Source organism: Mytilus edulis, chromosome 4 (assembly GCF_963676685.1).
Source record: "Mytilus edulis chromosome 4, xbMytEdul2.2, whole genome shotgun sequence".
In the NCBI taxonomy this organism is placed as follows: domain Eukaryota; kingdom Metazoa; phylum Mollusca; class Bivalvia; order Mytilida; family Mytilidae; genus Mytilus; species Mytilus edulis.
Window position 1 is genome coordinate 92,547,489 of NC_092347.1, and position 26,911 is coordinate 92,574,399.

The 26,911-nt window shown below is 30.8% G+C and overlaps 1 protein-coding gene across 2 annotated transcripts; it reads left to right on the top strand.

The window, feature by feature from the left end:
- The first annotated feature begins 2,177 nt into the window (after positions 1-2,177).
- LOC139521069 (uncharacterized) lies at positions 2,178-26,747 on the top strand. 2 transcript variants are annotated; one of them, XM_071314320.1, is made up of 21 exons: positions 2,185-2,420; positions 5,630-5,720; positions 7,030-7,117; positions 9,002-9,098; positions 10,439-10,459; positions 11,165-11,273; positions 11,541-11,609; positions 12,140-12,392; positions 12,550-12,643; positions 13,671-13,769; positions 13,995-14,085; positions 14,736-14,937; positions 15,453-15,549; positions 16,710-16,846; positions 17,235-17,360; positions 17,736-17,788; positions 18,612-18,713; positions 19,254-19,440; positions 22,083-22,198; positions 23,142-23,235; positions 25,771-26,747. In XM_071314320.1, exons 1-21 carry the CDS (start codon positions 2,318-2,320, stop codon positions 26,053-26,055), a joined length of 2,514 nt encoding a protein of 837 aa, XP_071170421.1. In that variant the 5' UTR covers positions 2,185-2,317; the 3' UTR covers positions 26,056-26,747. The 2 variants fall into 2 exon arrangements, with proteins under 2 accessions (XP_071170422.1, XP_071170421.1); XM_071314321.1 differs by lacking the exon at positions 10,439-10,459 and having other exon boundaries at positions 2,178-2,420.
- The last annotated feature ends 164 nt before the right edge of the window (positions 26,748-26,911 follow it).

The following is a 26,911-nucleotide window of genomic DNA, read 5'->3' on the forward strand; positions in this document are numbered from 1 at the left end:
GTCTAAAATATTTGAAAGGATCTAGTTGAAGATGCACATATATCCAGGAGAGCCACACATTTTACTCAGCCAGCATAGCAAGACAAAATTTGGTTTATTAACAATTATTAATGCAAATTGATTAAAAAAAATACATCAATGATAAATGTATTACTCGTGCAACTTATTAAAAAAGATGCCATGGTTGAAATAGAATCGGAATGAAATTTAAAAGGGACATGGACACAAATCAAAGGGGATATTGTCACATTTTTAATGCATAGGAAATTCATAGGTTAAAAAAAATTAACCTGTAAACCATAACAGTGAGTGACCTATTGCATGGCATTTTGTTCTAGGCAGGTAAAACTTTTCACAGATAAAAGAAGATGTGGTATGAGTTCCAATGATACAACTCCCCATCCAAGTCACAATTTGTAAAAGTAAACCATCATAGGTTAAAGTATGGTCTTTAACACAAAGCCTTGGCTCACACTGAACAGCAAGCTATAGCCTATAATGGGCACCAAAAATGACGTTTAAAACCATTCAAACGGGAAATCCAAGTCTAACCTATATAAAAAATTAGAAGAGAAACACTTATGAACCAAATCAACAAACAACAACTACTGAAAATTAGATTCCTGACTCAGGACAGGTGCGAACAAATACAGCCGGTTTAACAAAATAATACACAGATTTCATATTTAATACCAACTCAAGAGCATTCTTGGAAAGGTAATTATTATTATAATTATACAAAGTGAAAGATCAGTTATTGGTTGTTCCTGTTCACCTATGGAAAGAATGTCACATCTTCCTGTCTCCTTTTTAAAAAATATAATAATTTACCAGCAGATTTTTTTTTTTTTTAAAGTAAAAAAAAGTAAAAAAAGTAAAAAAAATAATTTCCACTGTACTATTAATGAACTGAAAATCATTAACTTTTTTTTCTAACTTTTATTTTCCCCCATTTGCACAGAAATCTTTTTCTTTTGTTATAGTTTGAGATGAGACTTTGAGTAACAACAGAACCAACATCAGAAACATTACATTTGTTAACGTTAAAACATATAATATTAGAATTGAAAAAAGGAATTGATACCCAGTTAGCATGAAATTACAGAACTTTTTGCTAAAGTTATGCATTATATTACAATTACATGTAATGCAAAAATTGCTGCATTACACACTTCATGCATATACTTGGGAAAATGTAATGCATTACCATGCATTACCATGCATTACAATTACAAAGGAGTAGGTTCAGTAAGACCCCTTTTTGGCCCCAAAATATAGCAGTTTTAGAAAATTGTGAAAATGTAATCTTTAAGCTATATTTTGGAAAGTAAAATGCTTCTGCTACATAGATATGAGCTGTTTTGGAAACTACAATGCACACATATCGCGTTCTTGCATCATTAAGTCATGCTAAATTACTGAAATCTTCAAAATTTTAGCATTTTGGTTAATTTTTAGACGATTTCCGTCTATAAAAATGAAAATGGCCGCATTCGTGTTCATTCATAACATTGAAATGTAAGTTGTATTTGATGATAATACAAAACATGTATAAAGGTTGAGGATGAACACGGGTGCGGCCACTTTCATTTTTGACAAAAACCATCCGAAAAGTGACGTTTTTTGGCATATTTGATAGATTTTTCATATTTAAGATTGAATCAGAGCGTTTTTAATGACTAGATCAGTTAAAATCTTTCACATAAACTTTTCGAATCAATTGAAATAGACACTTAAGTGTTTAAAAAGTGTCCAAAAACTTGCGTTAGATGAACCGGAAATTTGAGGCCAAAATCGGCCCTTACCGGACCTACTCCTTTGCATTACTCCATGTCTGATACTGACTTTGTCCCCTTTTTCAGGTAACACCTGCCTCATATTAATCTGTAAGACCAAAATTTGTGTTTCCTGAATGAATCATGATTGTTTTAGTCTCATTCTTATTTAACTAAACTATTTGAACATATTTTTTTAGCAATGGCTATTCGTTTTCCCAATTGATTCTTAAGATTTTAATCATTTAGTTGATTTCTTCAGTTTTGTTGTCTTTTGATTTTAATTTATGTCCGTTGCATTTCATTTTGTTATTAGTCTATTTGCGTTATATAGCTATATCTACCGATTTGTTTTCGACCGATTCGTCAGTCAAATCATCCGGAAGTAAATGCTACATATGCGCAGTTCAATGTTGTCAAGAAATACAAATATGGTGGAAGTTGACAAATATTTGGCGCACGCTTTTGGATTTTTGCATATAGCACTATTATGAGATCATTTTGTGAATTTTAGATACAAATTTACACATTAAACTTCAAAAATGGCGATGGAAAAACTGTATTCGATCCGTGATACTCACTCTCGGCCCATCACTGCAATCGGTTACAATCCTGCACGAAGGGAGATTTTGATAGGCTGCGAAGGTAAAGAGGGACGATGACAATGATCGCATTAGTTATGCAATTTATAACGTTAACGTCATTGTCAGCTGATCTTGGCAATTGACAATTTTATCACTATTTAAAAATAAAGATATTGAGCTATTTGTCCATCTTCTTTTTGGGATCTTAAGGGTTCCTTCTTCTTTATGTAACCAGAGGCAGCGTCAGAGAGCATGCATTATATTACAAAATTGCTTTTGTCTCATCTGGAATCTGACTCAGAACCTCATCGTTACAAGGCAACATGATCTATACTGTCTAAATTGAAGAAGTACTTCCTTAGGCCTAGCTCAAACGCTTACGGCTGACTATATATAAGTATCAATCACATTAACTAAGAGAAGCAATCCCTTCACACTTCCCCCACCTCAAAGAGTCAGTCATATTATTCTCTAATATGAGGCAGGCATTACCTGTGAATGGGGACAAAGTTAATAAAAGAAATGGAAATTCTGTTGTTAGGGATATGTTACATTATGACATCATATTCAATGTAAACAAAGGAAGCAAGTTAACTCGTACCAACGGAAACTCGTACCATGTTAACTCGTACCAAAAAAGTTAACTCGTACCAACTTAAAGTCGTACCACTGGGAAGTCGTACCATTAAAAAAAAAATTTTGTGGTGTTTTTTCTTTCTAAAATTAATAAAAAAAAAAAGTTGAATTACTGTAATTTTATACTGGATTTTAATGAAAACTTGGACAAAAATACGTTTTTTTTTATTAAGATACTAATATAAATGGTCTTAATTACCTGAATACCCTGCTAATTAATATACGATATTTCTTTGATTGTGTGATCAAATTAATACATTCCTTTGATTGTGTGATTATTGGTTGATTATTAACTAATCAACTTGTTTAATCATATTCTATATGTAACAATAGTGCCAATTAATATTATGTAACAATAGTGCCAATTAATATTATGTAACAATAGTGCCAGTTATCTTTGAAAACATTATTGTATTAATTTAATACCATGTGAAATCTCAAATGTAAAAGGATGATATAGATGTGAATAAAACATAAGGTGTATGTGTATCTCTTGAGAGAAAAATATAATAATAATTGATGTTTTGTTAATTTTTTATAGATGATTGTTATTGAAATTGTGGTAAATAAAGCATCAAAATGCTTTTTCAAAGCAATGCATATCTCACACATTAAATGAACATGACACTACTTAAAATCTTAATAGAAGTTGTCAGTTTCTCGGAGAGTAATAATTATCTTGTGCAAAATATTATATATAAAAAAATTCATACTTTTAACATGTTGGTCATAAACAATTTACAACCTTTAAAACACACTAAATTAATTCTTTCAGTGAATAAAATTCCTTCGAGAAACAAAAGAAAAGTACCCAAATCTATTCAATGTAACTGATTTGGAATGATTAAAAATAAAATCCAATGGTTATCAGCATAAGTTTAAAAAAGAATGATTCAAGGGAGACAACAAATCAAATCTGCCAAGGTATTGTCTATATCTAATACACATGGAACATTAACTACAGACTGATCATTTTACTTTCAAATTATATACATTTTACAAACTTAAGAGGTATTGAGAAAAATAACAGTATATATTCATAATCAAACACCAATCAAATGCATTTAAATAAGTTGGTACGAGTTAGCAGTGGTACGAGTTTACATTGGTACGAGTTATTTTTTAGTGGTACGAGTTAACGTTGGTACGAGTTTACATTGGTACGGGTTAACTATAATTCGTAAACAAAGAAACACTTTCATCAGGTAACATTTTTTCATATCAAACAGTTATTAAAAATGAATTGATATTGAGTTCCAATCCTATATTATACTAGACTGATAGATATATATTTTATTCAAAGTCTCATGCCAACAAGCTCCTAAAAGGAAGTAGATTTCAGCGCATAAGCGGGGATTTAAAAAAAAGTCTGAAAATAAAAAAGTTAATGATTTTGAGTTCATTAGTATATTGAAAAATTCAGAAAATTTTTCCAATTTTTTTTTTATTGACTTTTCTAGCTTAATAGGGGACTTCATCCCCATATAATGTTGATATCTTTGTTTTTATTGTTGGGTGCCAATGAAAATGGAGAGCATGATTCTTCTTACAAAATCTTTTGCTTTCACTGGAACTCAATACCCAGAAACTCTGTGTTTCAAGACAGCGCCTATAAAGACTGAGCTCAAGAAGTACTTCTATAACTCAACCGCTAACCATTTATAAATTTTAGCAACCCTACAGTGTACTGATGATATGATGCCTTGCACTGAAGTTGCTATCTGCCACATGCATGGTATCTTATTTATATGAACACAATTAAACATACAGGACACTCCCCAGATATTTCAAATACATGTAGCATCCTGGTAAAAAAGGAAATTTGAAATACCGTCATGTTTTTAAAATTTATAGCATCACATACATAACACAATCTATAAGATTATCAATTCAGATAGCAACACATTCAGAAATATATACAGTATGCATCACAATTATTATGACGCTAAAAGGTCCTGGGGAGAACACTAAACATATTCATGATATTTAAAATTAAAAAAGATACCTGGTAAATGATATTTACTTAGACCACCTTGGCATTCACCGTTGGTCAGCATCCTTTAACTTTTACCAAAATTTTTTCCACTGTAACTGCTGTGCCAATTGGAACCAAACTTGGCGACAATCATTATTTGAGTATCTTGTTTAAAAAAAGGTGTCTGGTGACTCTGTCTGTCTGTCTACCAACATAGCTTCAAATAGAACATACATGTACATGATGTAGGGACATTTGTTGTGATTGTATAGTGTACATGTCTGTCAGACATGGTTCATCTGACCTTATTATCATAGAACATAAGTTTATGTGATACTTGTATTGGAACCCTCATATTAGCAACATGAATTCAATGATAAGTTAGTAAAAGGCCAGATATATAAGCTTGTGATTTTTTGCGTGAAAAGAGATGGCTAGTTTTTGTTAATAGATACATATTATTGAAATTATTAGGGCTCCACTCATTCATTAGTAAAAGGCCAATACTTAAGTTGGAATTAATCTTGACTAGACGACTATTGGCCAAGGTCCAATAAAAAAAATTCTAAGGAGAGTATGATTGTTTTGGTACAATGTAGATATCTGCTATTTGTAGCATTTCATTTTATGCTAATTTCTGGTCTTTTATTATTTTTCAGATGGTGTTATTAAGAGCTATGAATCTGAAACAGGAAAACTATGCTCTGTGCAGCATGAACATAAAGGCTGGGTTACAGACTTTTTATACTGGTAAGTGCAGTGTTCTGCAAAATACTGTTGTTTGTAAATTAATTATTAACCATGAAACAAACTTTGCTTACTGACAGAAAATAGCATGAAAAAGTACCACCTTGGTTTGCTCTCATCTAGTTATATATGTAGATTTTTTTCATTAGTATCAGTAAAACTTAAACGCATTCAATGTCTAGCAGCATGCTTGGTGGCATCAAATTTGCTTGTCTGTTCGTCTTGAAATTTGTTTACCTAGAACTCTAACTAGTTTGCCATAAGTTGGGAAATTTGGGTGACATAACTTTCACCAGTCTCAAGTAGTCCCTCTTTATAAACGAAAAAAAAATGTGTTTTCTTCCTTCACTTTGCAAACGCAAAATCGGGAAATCGAAAAAGCGAAATCGAGAAATAGGGAAATCTGGAAATCGAGAAAGCAAAAACACGAAAACGAAAACACGACGCAAAATGAATTTCTCGATTTCGCGTTTTTGCTTTCTCGCTTTCCTGATTTCCCGATTTTGCTTTTTGATTTCCCAATTTCGCGTTGGAAAAGTGAGAGGAGAAAATGCAAAAACACGAAAAGTGGAAATGGCCGCATCAGGCCACCATAAGAAAATGATGTTTTCCCTCTATAACATCAGTTTACTGTGACCAAACAGTACGAAACTTATACACAATTCTTATTACCATTGAACACAGACCAAATTAAAATTTTGGTGGTATTTAGATTAAAGATAACTATAGTGATCATGAGTTACATAAAAATTTTAAACGTGGTGTCATTGTTGAGAGAATTATCCATCAGAGACCAAATGACTTGTATGATGTAATCTAAAGGTGACAATACAGCCTTTAACAATCAGCAAAATCCAATACATCATAGCAAGCTATTAAAGGCTCTGGCTTGACAACATGTAAAACATTTAAAATGAGAAAAAAACAATGTGATGAGGTTTAACATGTTTCTGGGTGGCCAACCCTTCCCTAACCTGGACAGTGATAATTTGAGAACAAACTTAAAAATCAGATGAAAAAAGTAAAATCACAAAATCAGATGAAAAGGACTTGACTGACTAGATTTACACATTTCACAAAAAACAAATGACACAAATCTAAATGTAAAAATTAGGATGTGGTATCCTTTTGTAATTCAAAATTAGAACATTAACAAAGCTACTGAGAACAGAAACAAACATGAAAAATTAAGGTACCTAGGTTCTGACTTGGAAGGATGGTAGAACAAAAAAGTAAGAAAACAGAATAACTTATAATTGTACAATTTACATGTGATATTGCTAGAATTGATACCTTTATATATTTGTAACAGGACTTCAGCCAAACTGATGTTGTCTGCTGCTAACGATGGAGACATTATAGCATGGTCATCTGGTGGAGGGGTTTTTGATATAGTTCCTGTAAGTTGATTGTCTTCAAACTCTCAAAAGAGAACAAGAAGATGGATCCTGTGAATAGTTATCAGTGACAAAACTTTTTTAATGAATCTTCATCCATTTTCTGCTTTGAAGTAACCATCATGATATATATATCATCATAAGAAAAAAGTTAAAAAAATTGTCAATGCTATTTCAACATCATCTTGAACAATTATGATCTATATAAGATACCAAATTTGCTGTCGTAACAGCTTTTTACAACTGACATATCATATGACCATCACTGATTGATGTTTTCCAGAGCATCTTTTTTCACTCATAATACAGACTTATTTTTGCCTTTCATTTTTTATGAAAAATATGATATTTATTCAAATATTCTACACAGGTTACTGTTGCTAATTCCAATCTTTATTACAACTTGTGTGTAACAGTGATGGTTCCTAAAATTGAAATATTAATAATTATATTATACTAAGGCCATACCAGTTTAATTTCTTGTTCTACGGATTTTTGGACTCCAAAATTTGGGGCGAGCGAGCGATTTGAAAATTTTAATAAAAAAAATATTTAATTTGCAAATTTTTGAGGCGAAGCTTGAAAAGTAAAGGCGAGCGATTATAATTTTTTTTTGTAAACATAAAGTAGTAGGTTTTGACAATATTAAAGCTTGATTTATCACTTGTACTTTGACATTTCTTTAATTTCTGAAGTATTTTTTCCCTGTTCACCAAGAAATAATTAAATCTGGGTTATGTATGTGTGACTGACAATAAGACAATTCTCCTTCCAAGTCATAATCAGTTTGGGGACAACCCCTTAATGTTATAAATATCCCTTTTACATGTTTTATGAGGGATCAATATAAGTTATAATATATTTGTTTGTACAAAAGGCTCATATTTTCTCAAAGAACTATATATCTATCTGGTATTAAATGGTCAAAACATGTCCAAGAATTTTGTAATATTCCTGGACTTTAACCATGTTAACACATTTACTTTAACAGTTTAATATTATTCAAAATAAGTGGACCCCTCTTTTAGAAAAAGTTGTTTAAAATATGATGTAACTCTCCTCTTTTTGAGTACAAAATTCTAAGTTTTCAAAGGTTTTTTTATAGAGGAACTATACAAATCCTTGGTATTTCTATTTTCTTTTCTACATCAGTAAAATGACCCCTTGTCTGAGGGAGGGTTGTTCTCAACCTGATAATAACAAACACAGGTCAAAGTACAGCCTTTTACACAAGGCTTTGATACAGACCAAACAGCAGGCTATAAAGGACCCCAAAATTATTAACGTACACAATTCGAAGAGGAAAACCAATGATCTAATTTATATATCATGTATATCCAAACGGGAAAATACCAATGAACAACATCAACAAACGATAACTGCTGAACGACAGGCCCCTGAATCAATCAGGACAGGTGCATAAACATGCAACGGCTATGGATAGTTTTGTTTCGCCAGCATACAACATAATTGCAGTTGAAGGCAAATCCTTCAGAAGTTCTTTGTACTTTATTCTAAAAACGAATATTTTTTAATAGGGAATATAAGTAAGGGGGAAAGTAACCAATTTTTTGTTCTTTTTATAATATTTACAAAAAAAACGGTGCGGGAAATGGACATGATTACATTTCCGGATGCGGGAAGCGGGAATAGAAAAAAAATAAAAAAATTCTGTTTTGAAAAAAATAGGTGCGGGCGGGTCGTCGAACAAGGAATCAAATTGGTGTGGCCTAAGTATTTACGAAAAATTGAATGAAAATATTAAAATATCTAGTATATAAGGTCATCTGATTCTAAAGTAGATAAGATATGGAAATTATTTCAAAATATTTTTTTATTGAGGTACTACATGTATATAGATTTTACAAATGCATTGTTTCTCAACAGATTGGAATACCAGTATACTGTATGGCTATGAACCCATGGAAAAAGCAAATTGTCTGTGGTTTTAATGGTGCTATTAGAATATATGGCTTAGATGAAAGTAAGTTTGATAAATGTGTTAAGACTTTAGTCTTGTACAATTTTATTTCTGACAATATCCCCATTATAACTTTATCAGATATCTACCAACATGAGAGACAAACTTTACTGCATATACATGTATCAGTAATTAAAATGATTTGATGTCTTAAAGATAAAACTATTCTTAGCCTAAAATCGTGGGCACCTTATGCCGCATGGAAGAGATCTGATAACTGAACTTATTATTAGGAAATTGATGCTAAATTCTTTAAAAAAAACAGCCCCGTGCAAAGGAGGTAAGATACAATCAATAGTTCTAAACATAAAAGTTGCTTTTCAGCCACCAGTATGATACATTTAGAAGATAAAGAAGGTAGAATATTGACAAATTTTAGGGATATTTTGTCTTTATTTCTTTATTAAACATTTTGGTAGTAAGTTAAGGTGTAGACTTAATAGATATAAGATATATGATTGGATTAATTAGAGACATTGAATGTTGTAGAATAATATCATAACTACAATTTATGGCATATATTTGGAGGGGTAAACTTTTGTTACATAGTGCATGTAGTAGACTCTTATTCCTGGGTGTATGTTAAAGTTTATAAATTTGTTAATGGAGTCATTTCTAATCAACTAGATAACCTTTTGTCTGATTTTTTTAATGAACCACATTTAATTGCTATCCATTAGATTAGAAATATATGTCTTGAGAGAATAAAAAAACTATACTTCACAGTTCACAATCATTCTCAAGTTATGATGACAAAAGCATTTGTTTAAATCAACAATAGTTAACATTGTATAATTACATTAAACTTTTCATACTTTGTACCTAAATAAACTTGTTCATCCAAACTGCTATTTTTTCTACTCGCAAACTTGGATAGAAAAATTACCCGCTCATAGTTTTGGTGCCTTTAGTGTCTAATTGTTTGTCAAGCATTTACATTATTTGCGACTGACTGTTCATACCATGATGGCATCTGTCCTCTGGGCTGATTAAGATTGTCAAGTTTATAAAACTTAGGCAAGTTTTATTACTCTAAACTAATTCTTTCATAAAGTAAAATTTCCCTCCTTTCGAATTTGGTTACAGGACTGAGACATTACCTGAAAAAGGAGGTCATACAGATGGTGCATAAATATTTAAAAGTCTGAAACTATAATGATTCAGTTTAATGATAATTTAGCAAAATTAAAACATAAAATATAATATCATTTCTGATGAAGGTACATGTAGGAACAATGGCAAGGTAAAGATAATATATGCATGATATGTTAAATTTAAATAATCAAAAAGTAAAAATTTTACTATTACCGGTACAATATTTTGATATTAATATTACAATTTAGTCAGTCTTTTTCAAGTATTTGGTGAGTATGTGTTGGTTTTTGTTCATTTTTTTCTGTTGATATAGCATGATATAAATGATGAAATGTGTTTTAAGCAGCCACATTTCTTTGGTTTGTACGCATAATTTATGTGAAATTCAAGCTTCAGTTTATTAAATTCAGAAAGTTAGATATGGACAATGGTATTCTCCTTCTTTGAACCTACATTCCTTAGCAAACTATGTGTAGAAAGGTACAAGTTCCTGGTAGATAATGTCTTTTACACTGATATTCATCAAATTGCGACCTTAAATTGTGAAAAAGTATTCAAAGACATTACATTCTATAAAGATTTCCACAAAAAGGATTAAAATATACCTGTAGAAATACATCCTTTTACATTGTATGTGTCACCCCAGCAAATAATTCAAACCTGGTAATTACAATTTAGAATTATTTTTGAAAAGCAGTCTGTATTAAGTGTCCTATACTACTGGTACTAGACAAAGTTATTTCTGATAAAATCAATGTTTCAGCGTTTTCTGTCTTTTATTATGTAAGCCTTTCAATTTCTACGGTTTCCAAATCGTATTAGTCTTGCCATTACATCTTTCACAAATTCACAACCAATGCCTTCCTCTCCACTGAAATATTAAGGGATATTTAAACATTGTACGTACTACATGATTGTTCATTATAGATTCAAAATTCATATTTATAATAGGCAATAACTTATTATTTTTTCAGGTAAAGAGATGGGTCATATCATAGATTTACATCCTGTGAATATTTTTGAACTTCATGAAGATATAGTAAGAAGTATAATTTGGCAGGATTCCAAAATATATTCTGCAGGGTAAGTTGTGGTCATTTACCAATATCATTAAAGTATTTGTAGATGTGCAAACATCATGTGAATTATATTGTTGTATAGATCTACATTGTATATACAAGATTGATTATGATGCAGTAATGTAGTTTGATTCTCTTCACAACAATCCTCATGTTTTACAGATTAAGAATGGAAATAATTATGTATTATTATTATAATACTGATTTTACTTACCATTATAATTGTTATATCATACTTTTAAAATAACATGTAGGTCATTTTCTTTTACAGTTATGACGGTAAATTAATAAAGTATGATATATCAGCTGTGAGGAGTGAAGATGGAAAGAATCCAAAAGTGTAAGTCGTCCGTTAAATTGAAACAAATCTTTTATGAAATAACCTAAGCACTCTTAAACATCATAATATCTTTTAAGCACACCTGGTCCTATTGCAAAATTGACCCAGAGAGCTTTTATCATTATTTGGCATCCATCTTCATCGTGTAGTCTGTTAACTTTTACAAAAATCTTCTACTCTGAAACTATAATAAGGCCTTATTTTCCCAAACTTGGCCACAATTATCATGTTATAATTGAAAAATGTGTCTGTTGACCTGGATATAGCTTATATTATATTGGTGATTATTGGTGAACAAATTAAAAACAACACGCTACAATTTACAAACAAAAATTTGAATCTGTTCCAAGTGATTTTTATTTTTAATGCATTAAATTCGCATGAAATAAAGCCGTAAAATAGATAAGCAAGTTCTGCAACATTTTGAAATCCTGAGCAAAATTATCCTGTGTGAACTAATTATTGTACAATATATTATATTAGGCTTTATAAATGTGTTTTTGTCATAGTGATTGCTCATTTGTTTTTAGAAATCACCATGCTCATGATGCTGGAATATCTTGTCTACTGATGGCAAAAGACAACGAAAATAACACATGGGTAATCACTGGATCATTTGACAAAACAGCAAAGATCTGGACTGTAGATTTAGACTTGGTACATAGACTGGACAACTTCATGGCAACAGTATCAGGAATATGTTATGTACCTAGGAACAAAACACTGTGGGTGGCTGGTGGCACATCATATGCCACATTGTTTGACCCAAAGTCTGGAGATAAAGTAAGTAAAAAGAGTCATAAGTATTAAGTTTTTGATATTTTACTATTTACACAAGATTTATTATTTCTTTGTTTTATCAATTTTTGTAATATTTATTAAATATCTTATCAACAAAGAGTAGGTTGCTGTCTCCCTGACTTTTGTTTTATTGTTGCAGGTTTCAGAATTTATTGGGACATTTCAGAAAGAGGAGGAAGAAAAATATTCTTTACAAGTTTTAAAGTATTTTAATGAATTGAATGAAGTTGTGGGTAAGTGTTGGCTACATTTGTTTAAACAAAATTGTATTAGATTTTTTATGCCCCACCTACGATAGTAGAGGGGCATTATGTTTTCTGGTCTGTGCGTCCGTCCGTCTGTTCGTTCGTCCGTCCGTCTGCCCGTCCGTCTGTCCCGCTTCAGGTTAAAGTTTTTGGTCAAGGTAGTTTTTGATGAAGTTTAAGTCCAATCGACTTCAAACTTAGTACACATGTCCCCTATGATATGATCTTTCTAATTTTAATGCCAAATTAGAGTTTTTACCCCAATTTCACGGTCCACTGAACATGGAAAATGATAGTGGGAGTGGGGCATTCGTGTACTGGGGACACATTCTTGTTTAGAGAATGTACAGTATTGCTTTTAACTTTAATTTTCTTATAATATTTCAAAGATAAAAGAGACTAGGAATTATATGACAAGTTGTCTTAGAAAATAAAAGCTCTGAAATCGGTAATGGAAAAAAATGAAATTAATAAACTAAATCAAGGATTTCCAAATATTGGAGAAGTTTCCATTATAGAATAGATTTTTCCCTAATTACAGTAAATCAATTTTGATATTTTTTTGACATTTTTTTGATTTCTTTAAAATTGAGAATGGAAACTGGGAATGTGTCAACAACCCGACCAAAGAGCAGAAATCAGCTGAAAGTCACCAATGGGTCTTCAATACAGCAAAAAAATCTCAGCTGGCCTCCAAACAAAAATGTGTACTAGTTCAGAGATAATGAACGTCATACTAAACTCTGAAATATATAAACGAACTAAAATTAAAAATGATACAAGATAAAAAAAAAAAAAAAAAAGGCCAGAGGTGCCTGACTTGTATTTCAAGGTAATTAGAAATGAATACATTTGGATACTAGACTGGTACTTTTCATCTCACAATCTTATTTTGTCAAAAGTACAAAAATTGCCTTTGCCTAAATTGAAGTAGAAAACCGAATCAGTGTAAATATTTGAAACAGTTTACTTCATCATTCATATGTTAATACGGTTTGTTTGATTTTATTGTTAGCTTGTACGAGCAGACGGCATCTGATAGTATGGAAGTATAACACATCTGGTTGTATAACTGCATTGAAGTGTAAATCTCCACTAGAAAGTTTATGTTATAGTGAGTAACATTACTAGATTAGCATTCAATCTCCAAATATGAAATGTATCGCTTGATGATATAGATTTAATATCTTTTAAATTGATAAATATTCATGACAATCTTTGCAATATCACAAAGGAACTTTAAAGTAACGGCTGTTTTTCTTTCTGGAGTAATACCTTTCTCTTGTGTGCCATTTTCCAGCTTTTTTATTGCTATAAATTTGTAAATGATATTTTGCAGCTAAGAAGGTGCCAATATTGATATTTAGTGGAGACCATGAGGGTGTAATAATGAAATGGGAGAGAATGCAATCTAATCATTTTATGTACAGGTAATTAATAATGTATATTATCAGATGTTATTATTTATTTTTCACTGGTTAAGTGTAATGTGAGCTTTTTCTGTCTTTTCCTTATTATACTTATTCAAAACTGCTGAATCAATGTTGAGGGTGACAAAACAATCCAGAGGGTCTAATGTTTTGACTATTTCTTCTCTTCTGTTGATGTAAATTGTTGTATGCAGGACACAAAAGGCAAATATAAACAGTTATGACAGTAGCTATAAACATGAGAGTTCTGTCAAATATATTTTCCTTCACTTTTTTTTTGTTAGAACTGAAATATAACATATATTAGATGTAAGTATTTATGATATAATCATCACAAATGGTCTCCACATAAAGTTATCTCTATTTTCAACGATTAGAATTATTTTGGTAAACTTTTATCCTGTAAATTTAGTTGGGAAAATTCACAATAAAGACCTACGTTCTAACTAAAAGTTTGTACATTCAATGCTGGCAGTCTTAAGAGGCAAACAAAGATATGTTCGAAAGGTTGGATTATTTGTCATATTGTCAATTTAAAGAATTCAATTTAGTGGTAAAGAAAGGTGGTTGACTAACAAAAAACAAAACTTAAAATTTTACGTCACTCAAAACAATATACTAATATGTATAGTTGTGTTTATTATTTACAGTAATGAACCTTACCAAATAAGTGATACACAGCTAAAAAAGAAGAAGAAGGCAGGCAGTAAAGCCAGGGAATTAATTTTAGAACAACAATTATCTCAAACATCTTCACTGAAACCATTGGACCCAATCAAAGTAGATTCTGCAAAAGTCAACTTTAAAAATATACAAAGTCACTATGCTTATAATAAACCGAATCTTCAACATGTGAGTACTTTATAATACATTATTTACAATTTTATATTATATCCCTATTATCCCTTTTTTTTTAGGGGTACAAATTCCCATTGTTTATTAACACTTCAAAGGTAACAAGTCATGTGATCAGTTTGACAGTCAATTAGGTTATCAGGGATGTCTATTTGTCTAAGATTTAATAGGCAAATAGGCAGGTGTGAAACCACTTTCAAAATTATAAATGAACCATTTTGGTGAAAAAAATATACTCAACCAAGGGTATTGAAATGTAATATAAAATTGTAGAGGCAATAGTTAATCATTGTCCATATGACAGTCCCTCAAAAAATTGTTTTTTCACTGTGAGCTTAAAATTATGCTTTCAAACAAAATTAATGAATAATAAAAGATATTGAAGACATCATCTCAACAAGTAAACTGATATGAAACATTGTAATTTTATGATTTCATCAGCATAAGTCCCTAATTGGACTAACTGTTAAAACATTCCATAACAATTGGCCTCAACTACAATGTACTTTCAGACATCAACCCAAGATGACCAGAAAATTACCATAATGAAAGTTGTCTTTGTTGAATATTTAGATTATATTATAGCTGCTTCAGAGGATAGCAATATTTGTAAGTAGATACACATATTCATGATTTCATTTGTAAGTAAATACGCATATTCATCACATGTTTTAACTGCATGTTCCATGCTTCCCACAAAGAAACCATACAGAATGTTTGTGGTTCATTACTCGTGGTTTAAATACAGTTGCATGTCAGATAGCATTAAGATATTGTTCTTGCTCTCACAACTGCTACTTTTAATATTCAAGTTTATAGTTTAAAATGCATCATAAAGTTTTTATCCTGCCTGGTCATTAATGAAAAATGTGTTTTGGCATGATCTAACTACTTACCCATTCAAACAAATATACACAGATTTCTTTTATAATTTTGCATCCATTTAAATAATCTATAGTATAATGCTTTTTTTCTAATTTGAGATATTTCTTCTAATATTGATATTTTAAGCAAGGTTATTATTTTTGTAATGGATGTATATGAAATTTTCAAATAAGGTAGATTGATACCAATGACTCGTTACCAATTGTTTAGGGTCATGTTTTAAAGATCTGATAGAATTTTTTGGTTAAAAAAAGTGCATTTTTTCTATAGTTCAAAGTTAATATTTACATAAGATTTCCAAATAGCTTTATTGATGTAATCTGTGATCCACTTGAAAAGCTGTTTTCTTGCTTAATGCTTTGTAACATTTCATACAAACCTGTAACCCATATGTCAGAGAATGTAATTATAATTTTGTATCATTGCATTGATTGGAATAATTTATCTAGCTTTTATCAGATATACATGGAAAATTCTTAAAGCAATTATCAGTATTCCCTTATATTTCAGTGGCTTGAAATGTCTTTAAAATGGTTGAACAACTACAAACACTAAATTTATGTCCTTTTGGAATTTCTACACAAAATTATGTATTTTCTAAATTTGCAAAAAATATAAATTTGATGACTGTTTAAAAATAACCAGCTTCAATAGTATATATATTTAAATAAACACCACTATATCTATTTATTTTTCAAAAGTGCTAATTCTTTAATTATATAGATACAGTTTTTCTTCTTCTTACCTTTGATAAGAATGATGTAAAGAACATTGTATAGTAAATAGGATATTAACATGGATCTAGATATATCTTTACTTACACTGTCTTTTTTTAAAGATTTTGTTTTCTTGGTGATTTTATTAAAAGTATCTTATATATTCAGACATTTGGGGATTTGATGATGATGCTGTTAAGGCTTTAAAGGATATGAAACCAGAAGATTTGGATAAACTAATTGAAAAGTATAGTATACTGTTAGATCCTGACTCAGAACTACTGCCAAAGAACAGAAAATTCAATGTTAGTACTATAGTAATAGCGACAGTTATTTATTAAAAGAGGGCTTACAATACCATAGCTACATTCAAACTGATAAGTAAAAAAAAATGACTAAAAACACCATGAAAATTAAAGAAAGACTTTATAAACTACAGCCTACAAAACTTATCATAGAAAACTAAACAATTATCAACAAAAAGTGCATAATTTTCCTGATTTTAATTCTGTGGACCAACCTTTTTGCATTCATTTGGTATCAACACTTCTAATTGATTAAGATTTTCTCATTTTATACTTTTTTTACTTTGATAACATTTATATATTTGTATATACATAGCTTTCTCTTACAGGACAATAATTCTGTGACGAATAGAGTAGCAGGAATTATTTATGTGTATTTTTCTTGCAGGACAATGATTCTGTGACAAATAGAGTGGCAGGATTTATCTGTAAATCTGTATTTGCTGAACACACTAGTTGTGTGACCAGTTTAGTTGTTGTTGGGAGAGAACAGGGACTAGACTCTACTTATCTGGTTCGTATTTATGTTATTCTTCTTATATATATTAATGCAGAATTGACTTAAAAATAAATACTGAATTTTAATGTAAACTAATTGTTTTTCTGCAGAATCTAAAAAATATGTGTAATTAGCACTTGTTATAACTGGTTTTTTTTTTGCTTGTGCCGTTGTCTTCAGCAGTTCTGAACTATATGCAAACCATTTTGAATATATTGAAATATTATTTGTGGCTCTATATTTTTGTTTCACAGCTCATTCTACATTTTGTTATATAATTTTTTTTCTTCATTTCGGGTAGATACTTTTGTATATTGTACACATTATAATATAAGGCATTACTTTATTTTTGTTCAGTCCTGTTTTAATTACTTTTCTTTATCTTTGTAGCTAAGTGGTGGTTGGGACAGCAGAATATGCATATGGGATTTAGAAAAAGGAAGGTATGTGCAAGTGAACCGTTAATATAGTTTTTCTGGATTCACCTTCTTTAGAAATGTTCAAACCGAAATATCTAAGTTTATATAAAGCTTTTAATAGCAAACACATTCTACTACAAAGCATGGTTCATATTTATATCAGATTAACATATTCTCAAACAAAATATGCATCCAATTTGCCACTGGATGCTGAACAACCATCGGTATTCATCCTCTGTCTATTGACATGTTTGTTATAAATGGGATGTACACAAAACAAGGTACTTTCCTTAATTCTTTAGTTATAAGAAGGATTAAATATTTGATACTACACAATTGAGCAAATGTCTACCTAACAAGGCCACAAGAGCTATTGACATCACTTAGTGTCTGTGCCCGTCTTCTGTCTTTATAGGTTGTTGTAAACTTTTTTCAAAAATCTCCTCTGGAACTAATGAGGCAGTTCAAACTTTGAGGTGAATGATCCTTTTCGTATAAAGTTTGTGGTTGTTTTTGTTTTTTATGTCAGTCAACAATCTCACTGGCACTCATACCACATCTTTTTATAACTAGGCTGCCATGGCTAAAAATAGAACATAAGGGTATAATGCATTAACTGTCTTATATTTTGAAAATCACTATAGATTGAGAAAATCTGACCGTAGCAAAAATGTTCAAAATGTCAAGTCTGATTATAATTGATGTTTTTTCATTGTATCTGTTTATCTTTTGGCAAAAATTCCACAAGAGTGATACAGGGTCCTGGGAGCCTTTTGTTTTTAAAGTAAATTAAAATTAGAATAGATGTAATGGTAAATTTGTACTTTTACTGGAATATATGTTTCAGACTTCATGACACGTTTAGAAACACAGCACCTGATCCAAAGGTAGATAACTTAGAGCTAGCTTGTGATGGTGTTATTATGGAAATGGATTTCTCTCCAAAATAGTAAGTGTCAAATGTGTTGAGGATAATCACTAATTTATAAATAAGAACTATTAACATTGAGTTTTTTTTGTACAATTACACATATGTTTACAGAATAATGGAGACAATGTGCACATATTTTGGATTATTTCCAGTCTTTTGTAATTAGATATGCCAAGGCTCCGTGTTAAAGGCCGTACCTTGACCTATAATGGTTTACCTTTATAAATTGTTATTTTGATGGAGAGTTGTCTCATTGGCACTCATACCACATCTTCCTATATCTATGATAGAATGCTCTCAAATAGTCATGCTGATCTAATGAATATCAACTGCACACAATTACTATCAAGATTTACTGGAAAGAGTTCTGAACATTCATAGTGGGTGTACTAAAGCTTGATAATGGAAATTAATTTATTATTTGCATTATACCATCAAATTGAAAAATTGGCCAGACATATCTCTATTATTATAGAATAGAAAAGAAATGTAAATGTAGTTTAAACTACGTTCATATTGAATGTGGCATTTCATATTTGATAAAAATCTGTTTTTCAGTAATGAATTTGCATATTCATCATCAGACGGTATGGTATATATCCGAAAGTTTTCATTGGATGGCTCAAAGATGACCTTACAGAATACACTGCAAGGTCATGAAGGAGAAATAACATGTGTTCGATGGAATCCTCATGGCAAAGGATTCTGGGTAACTGGTTCAGATGATGCAACAATCAGGATTTGGGTAAGTTATGTTTAAAATCTCATTGATATTAAAGTGCTTTTTGTACCAGGTATACAATAAGGTCTGGGTGAAATGTGTATGCATTCATCGATTAAAAATGTAAACATTCCATACACTCACTTATATTACAGAAGCATATCATTTATAATAATCCACTTATTAGGTTGAGGAATATCACATCACATGAGAGACAATATTTCAAATTTTTTTAAAAATTATCAAAAATTTAATTTAATACAACAAAACATTTTTCTCAATTGTTCATTTATTTGTAAAAGCATTGAGCTGCACACATTTTTATTATTAAGTGCTTCCACACTTTTAACAGGTCCATGCTTTAACATCTCCATCAAAGGAGTAGGTCCAGTAGGAAGTACACCACTAATTCATGGTCCCATTGCTTTCTATGTTAAATTCCTCCGTTTCAAGCAGGCACACCTCTTTTGTTTTAAGTTCAAATAAAGTGGCAATCATTGCATTTCAAAGCAACACTTTATGGTGTCTTGTACTGAAAAAAATCAACATACCTTTAATGGCATATAAGAAAGAACTGGTTCCCAGAACTTCGGATGTACCAAAACAAGTACTTGAGATCTGACAAACAGACAAAATGTACCCTCTTTTTAGAATTTGGTACAGTTTTTTTTAATATTCAAAATTAAAAGTCCAAAAGTGTTCTACAATGATCACCAGTCCTTCAGCTTTCATTTGATGCTGAAAAAAACTAATATTCTACATATTTTGAAAGTTACAATCATGCGATCATGCGTAGGAACTATTTTGTGTTACTGTGCTTATCCAATGACCTTTGGGGTTCACAATAGCAATGGCTCAAACAGTTTACCAAATTGCAGTTAGATTTCTTCTCCAACTAACTGATCAACTGGTAAAATATTTTAGCGGATTGCTCAAGTGAAATATTGTTAGTATGAAGTGAGTGCTGTAAAATCAAAAGTAATATCCAGTTAGTTGATATCTTTGTCATTTGTTTCAAACAACAAAATGACTTACTATAATATGAGTCACTGAATAAGAAGGTCTAATTTTGACATGGAAACTTCTATCATAAATAGATTTTATAAATAAATAGTTGAAAACATTGTTTTGTAAGTCTATAATTAATAGCTCCGTTTTCCAACAATAAGTTAGTGCATAATTGTAATTTGGATTTTTTTTTCTAAAGCAATTACTTATCTGCTACCATTAAAGGGAAATAATTTACATTACTGAAAATCAGCAAAAAGTTGTCAAAATTTTTGTCTGACAAATATCAACGTTCCTCATTTAATTTGTTTGTAACATTACTTTTATGATTATTAAACTTTTATCCTCTGTTTTGAAAAAAAACAATGAAATTTATTTTTGAGATGATTAAAATTTTGAAAAAAATTGTAGGCAAAATCAGAAGCCAGGTATCATTGATTAATTTTTTAGTGTACAATAACTCAATAAAAATTATTTCCCTTTAATGCCAGCAGATCAGTAATTTGTATAGAAAATATTATACGAATCATAATTACACAATAACTTTGTCTTAGAAGACAAAGCTATAAAATATACATCTACAAAACAATGGTTTGAACTATTTATTTATAAAATCTATTTATGATAGACGTTTCCATGTCAAAATTAGACCTTCTTATTCAGTGACTCATACTATAGTAAGTCATTTTTGTGTTTGAAACAAATGACAAATATATCAACTAACTGGATCTGGATGGTAAGTATTACTTTTGATTTCACAGCACTCACTTCATACTAACAACATTTCACTTGAGCAATCTGCTAAAACATTTTACCAGTTGATAGTTAGTTGGAGAAGAAATCTAACTGCAATTTGGTAAACTGTTTTTGCCATTGCTATTGTGATACCCCAAAGGTCACTGGATAAGCACTGTAAATATTTTCTACTTTCTGGTATGTGCTTTCTGGCCGTGGCCGGAATTAGTGGTGTTACACCAGTAAGACTCCTTTTTGGCCCCAAAATATAGCAGTTTTACAAAATTGTTAAAATGTAAACTTTAAATTATTCATTTGAAAGTACAATGCTTTTGCTACATAAAAATGGGCTGTTTTTGACAATACAATGCACATATATCGGGTACTATCATCATTAAGTAATGCTAAATGACTGAAATCTTTAAATTTTTAGCATTTTAGTTAAATTTTAGACGGTTTCCGTCTTAAATGAAAGTGGCCGCATTTGTGTTCATTCTAAATATTGAAATGTCAGTTGTATTTGATGATTATACATAACATATATAGAGGTTGAGAATGAACATGGATGTGGCCACTTTAATTTTTGACAAAAACCATCTAAAAAGTGACAATTTTTGGCTTATTTGATAGATTTTTCATATTTAAGCTTGATTCGGAGCGTTTTTAATGACTAAATCAGTTAAAATCTTTCATTTAAACTAATTGAATCAACTGAAATAGACACTTTAGTGTTTAAAAAGTGTCCAAAATCTTTCGTTAGATGAACCTGAAATTTAAAGCAAAAATTGGCCCTAACCGGACCTACTCCTTTTTAAATTAGCATTCAATTTTTAATTCAAATCAAAACAAAATGTTGAATGATGAATGAAATATTAAACTATATTTTTGTATGGCAATGATGCTGTTTTTCTATTTATTTACAGGCTGGCCATGGATTAAATAAATGTGAGGCAATATTGTCAGCACAAGGTGCTGTTAGCTGTATGTGTATAGATCAAATCAATGGATGCATAATAGTTGGTGTTCAAAATTTTATCAGGTAATGTATGTCAGAAGGGGTCAACACTTAAAAAAAATTAGAGGTGGTATGATTGCCAATGATTGCAACTATTAACCAAAAATCAGACGAAATGGATGTGAGCATATAAAGTCAACCATTCATCCTTCAACATTGAGAAAAACCCATACTGTGAAGTCCGTCTATGAAAGGCCCTGCAAGAAAATAATGAAACAATTTCAGTTGAAAAAACTAAAGGCATAATTTATAACAAAACAATTTTCGAAAAAGAAATATTACAGACTTGAACCAATGTCATTGACTGAACTACAGGCTCCTGACTTTGGACAGGCACATCAGGAATGTTGGGGGGATTTTCATGTTTAACATGCTACCCCGATGTAGTAACATCTGAATATTATAATTTGGAGCACTGTAAGATTCAAGACGTGTATTTTTAAATGTTGAAAGTAATTGACAAGAGCTATGCAGGAAGTTTGCCATTTAATTATATCAAATTCCATAAAAGAAAATCTGATGCAAGACAGAATAGTTATTTTGAATTAAATATATAAAAAATCGACAGAAACCTTATATTGTTCAAAGTGCCAAATTTAATCTCAATTATTAAGGGAGTTATCTAAAGTTGTAACTTTACCCTTGTCTGTTTTCTAGATTTTGTATTCTATTGATGTTAAGGTATTTACAGATGACATAATTTGTTTTTGGGTAGCTTTTGACCAAGATTGACAAATTGTTGTTACAAACACTTTGTATGGTCTGATATTGAACTGTAATAGGTAGTCACAGATCAGATATTTCTTTGGTTGTGGTTGATATATCTTTTACAATCTTTAGATTTAAAAATGATATAATTGTATTGCCGATTTGGTTTGTGTGTCATCTGATACTTGTTATATCTAATGGTTAATCAAGTGCCAATTAATATAGAAATATGATATTTAATGTGTATTTTTATATTCAGGGTATATGATCCAGAGAATTATAGACTTGTTCAGACTAATGAAGGACACACAGATTCAGTGAGAACAATCATGCATATAACAGAAAGAAATCAGGTAGGTCTATTTACAGGTATTTTTAGTCCTCTACTGACAAAGTGGAAAGGGACTTGAGGTTTGCATTCCGTCTGTCAGTCCAGCAAATCACTTTTCAAGACTTTTTTCATTCTTTAAAGATATTGATTTGATGTTTTTTGTATTGATTTATCATTACAGGTTACATGTCAAGTTCAAATTTTGTTCATGTGTGATGATTTTGTGCAGAGTTAGGGTCCTTAGATAAATTCTCTTCAATAAAAAAAATTTCGTCATGCTTGAAAATATTTACTTGGTATTTGTTATAAAGTTTACACAATGACAAGTTATAGATCAAGTCAGCATTATTCAGGGATAATGAATTTTAATAGGTAGGGGACTATATATTGCCATGCTAAACTCCCAGAATGCTTGTTGTTTATCAAGTTAAAATGTTAACTTAGAATTGTCAAATCATGCTTCAGAGTAACTTCTTATCTTCACTTTGTTGTTGCCTCACAAAACATCAATGATTTAAACACTCATTTTAATACCAATCCTAAAACAAACTAGTGATGTTTTAGTTTGACCTTGATCTAATTAAATTGTATAGTCCTTACCTGTAAATAAACTAATTCTCAAAAGTTCACAAAAGCCTTTTTCTGGGACAAAAACAGGCTTAAATGTTCTTTCTTCTTGGTAAAAGACTCACAATTTCCTAAAAGTATCCCAAGATGATCATTTGTCATGGTATGAGGCTTAAATTAAAATATTGTTTGTTTGCAGTTTACCGACCGACCCTTGAAAATCCTCCCGACTGTGAAAATTTTAATGCTTTAAATTTGAAGAATTTTTTTTTTATTGACGCGATCCGGAACTTTGGGCCCTTCTGGAAATGATTTAAAGTCTGGGTCAATTACGCATTTCATGTTTGATTTTTCTTAGCTTCGTTAAGCGTTCATGTGACCATTTAATGATAAAGCACATGGAAATTGTTTACAGGTATCCATGAAGTCACGGAGGAGTACTTTACGCTGTCGTCTCGTGTCAATTTTAAGACAAATAACAAACAATAACAAAAGTTTATTAGTAAACTGTTTATACAGATTCAGGCACATGTAATGATGTGTGATGATATCATTGATGATGATGCAGCGGATATTCATAACTGACACGATAACCATTCTGTCTCAAACAAATCGGGTACAGAATCTGTGGAGCCTGACTTTATGGAACCAATTTCAGTGGTTAAATAATTCGACAGCAGCTTGAAGTATGGCATTTTTTCTACAAATCGTTGTGAAGACAACAAAGATGAAACCGCTCCTTCGTGACTTAAATCTTCATGGATATTTGTAAACACGCCTGTACGGAGGAAGGGCTCATTTGAAATGTTAATGGATATAGATCATGCCAAATCAATAAGAAGCAAACCTAACTACACAAAGATGTAGAGAAAATGAATGGTTAGCTTGAAAAATAAATATACTCTCTCTATATTAAATCTATATTCGATTAGTTTAAACATATTTATTTATAGTGGATTGGGAAACAAGTTTTGCAACTTATATTAATCCCTTTCCACTTTGCGGGTGCGAGTGCTGCCTTGTAGCGGCATTAGCCTGCTCTTTTTCGAAATCTACAAGGGTGTCTTTAACGTGCAAGAGATATGGCTCTCTCTTAACACGGGTCAGCCACTTATCGTCCCCTTCCGACGGACTATCATCGTTTCCTCGAGACCATACTCGCAAATGGTGTCAAGGGAGAGCCGAAATATATTCGATTGCAATGAGTATGCTCCTTTAGGATAAGGGGGGCTGCCCCACTCATTGCAATTATTCTCTTTCTTACAATATTAAATATACCCAAACTGTGTGGCCTGTGTGAATTCAATTAAAACATGTCCTTAGGAGCTATGCTGCCAATTTTTTTTATGCATTAAAAACATTTCAGTACAGACCATTTACTTTTAATGGGGTGCTATGGATTTTGCCCCAAACTTGAGATTTCTTTGGTTTTCATTAAAGCCTGGCAAAAATATAACCTTATCACATATGATTAAATATTGTTAGAAATATGAAAACAGTCGAATACGAATACTTTTTTTCAAGTTGCCTTTTTTAAATTGAGAAAGATTCAATGGTTATTTTTTTTTATTAAAAACACACTCTTTAATACATTGTTGTAAGTTCAAGTCATAATGACATTCCTTGTTTATAAGTGTTCCAGTATTTAATAATTATACCATATTTTATGTCATAAATTGGATAATTACACTATGTTAAAGTTTCAGTTTTGGTTAAAAAGTTTTTTATCTGAAAATGCCTGTTCATTTGATGTTGGTTTTCAGCATGTCAAGTGTTTGTTGTTTTAAAATGGGTTTTTTTTCTTCACAAGAAACTTGGTTTAGTGTAACTGCTTGTTTAAACTGTGTTTTGGCTGATAAAATAAAATATTTTTCCTACCTACCGACCCTTCAGTCTGAAGGTACAGTCAGAAAACTGCAAACAAACATATTTTTAAGGTTGGCCTGATGTTTCCTACTTTTTCTGATAGTAGTACACATTTACATTTCAGTATGTGTCGTGTTCTTGGGACAAAACAATTCGTGTTTGGAATGCATACAGGAAACCAAAAAGGAAACACAGGCCAAGTAAAAATGGAAGTAAAACTGCTAAGGACACTATAAGTGACAGTAGGAAATCTTCTACAGGGTCAGAGAAAAAAGTGGGGTTTGTTGACAGTGAAAAAGACACTGAGAAAAAAGAGGGGGAAGAGGAGGAAAGTCAATCAAAACAAAATGGAGAGGTTGATGGAGATTATTTTGAGGAACAAGAACAATTAGATGTTGTGTCTGAATGAAGCAATAGATGTACGAGAACATTGAATTATTAGTCAAAATATTATTGAGAAAAATATTTTTGAATTCTTGAGCACTGTGGTAAATTCATTAAACTTTCCCCATGATATGAATAATTTAAAATAATGAAATTGAAGTTACAAAAAAGTGTAAATGCTGATTTTTTTTCAGTGTTATATTTCTTATCAAGACAAGTTCCTTTTTGCTTTATCTAAAAGTTTTTAAAATTGTCCATAAAAGCAAAAAACATTTATATACTTACATATCATTAGAAAGTCAGTCATGAAAGCCTTTTACTTATGTTTCTTTTATTAGAGAAATGAGACAATGAAATATCAAGACATATATGAGGGCTTCTGATTACTCTAGGGGACCCTGTACACAAGAATTCAGACAGGGTTTGTTTTGGGTAAGAATTATGATTAAAGGTTGGGCTAGTGTTTTGTATGGGTTAGTTCAGTATAAACCTATATGGGCTGGTTCTCCTAAAGTAAATAAATATTAAAGGCCTATATATTGATGAAATATAAAAGAAAAGAAAAAAGAATGCATTTGAGGCATTTTGAACTAGTCATACTTTTTAGATTCCTGAATCATAAATCACACATTGTTGAACATTCACATGAACTTGTAACTATGGTAAGAAAATGCAGGCCATTTATCATTCTGTAATGTTATCACTATTGTTATAATAATTTTTTAACTCGGGCAGTGTTCTCCGCAGGGTCTTTTAGCATCATGGTTATGCTATATTTCTGAATGTGATGCTAATCTGAATTGATTTTCTTATAGGTTGTGTTATGAATGTGATGCTATAATTGTTAGAAACAAGATGGTATTTCAAATTTCCCTGTTAAC

Coding starts and splice junctions, on each gene's coding strand:
- LOC139521069 (XM_071314320.1), top strand. CDS start 2,318: ATGGCGATGGAAAAACTGTATTCGATCCGTGATACTCACTCTCGGCCC. Junction 7,118..9,001: donor GGGTTTTTGATATAGTTCCT/GTAAGTTGATTG, acceptor GTTTCTCAACAG/ATTGGAATACCAGTATACTG. Junction 14,086..14,735: donor TCTAATCATTTTATGTACAG/GTAATTAATAAT, acceptor TATTATTTACAG/TAATGAACCTTACCAAATAA.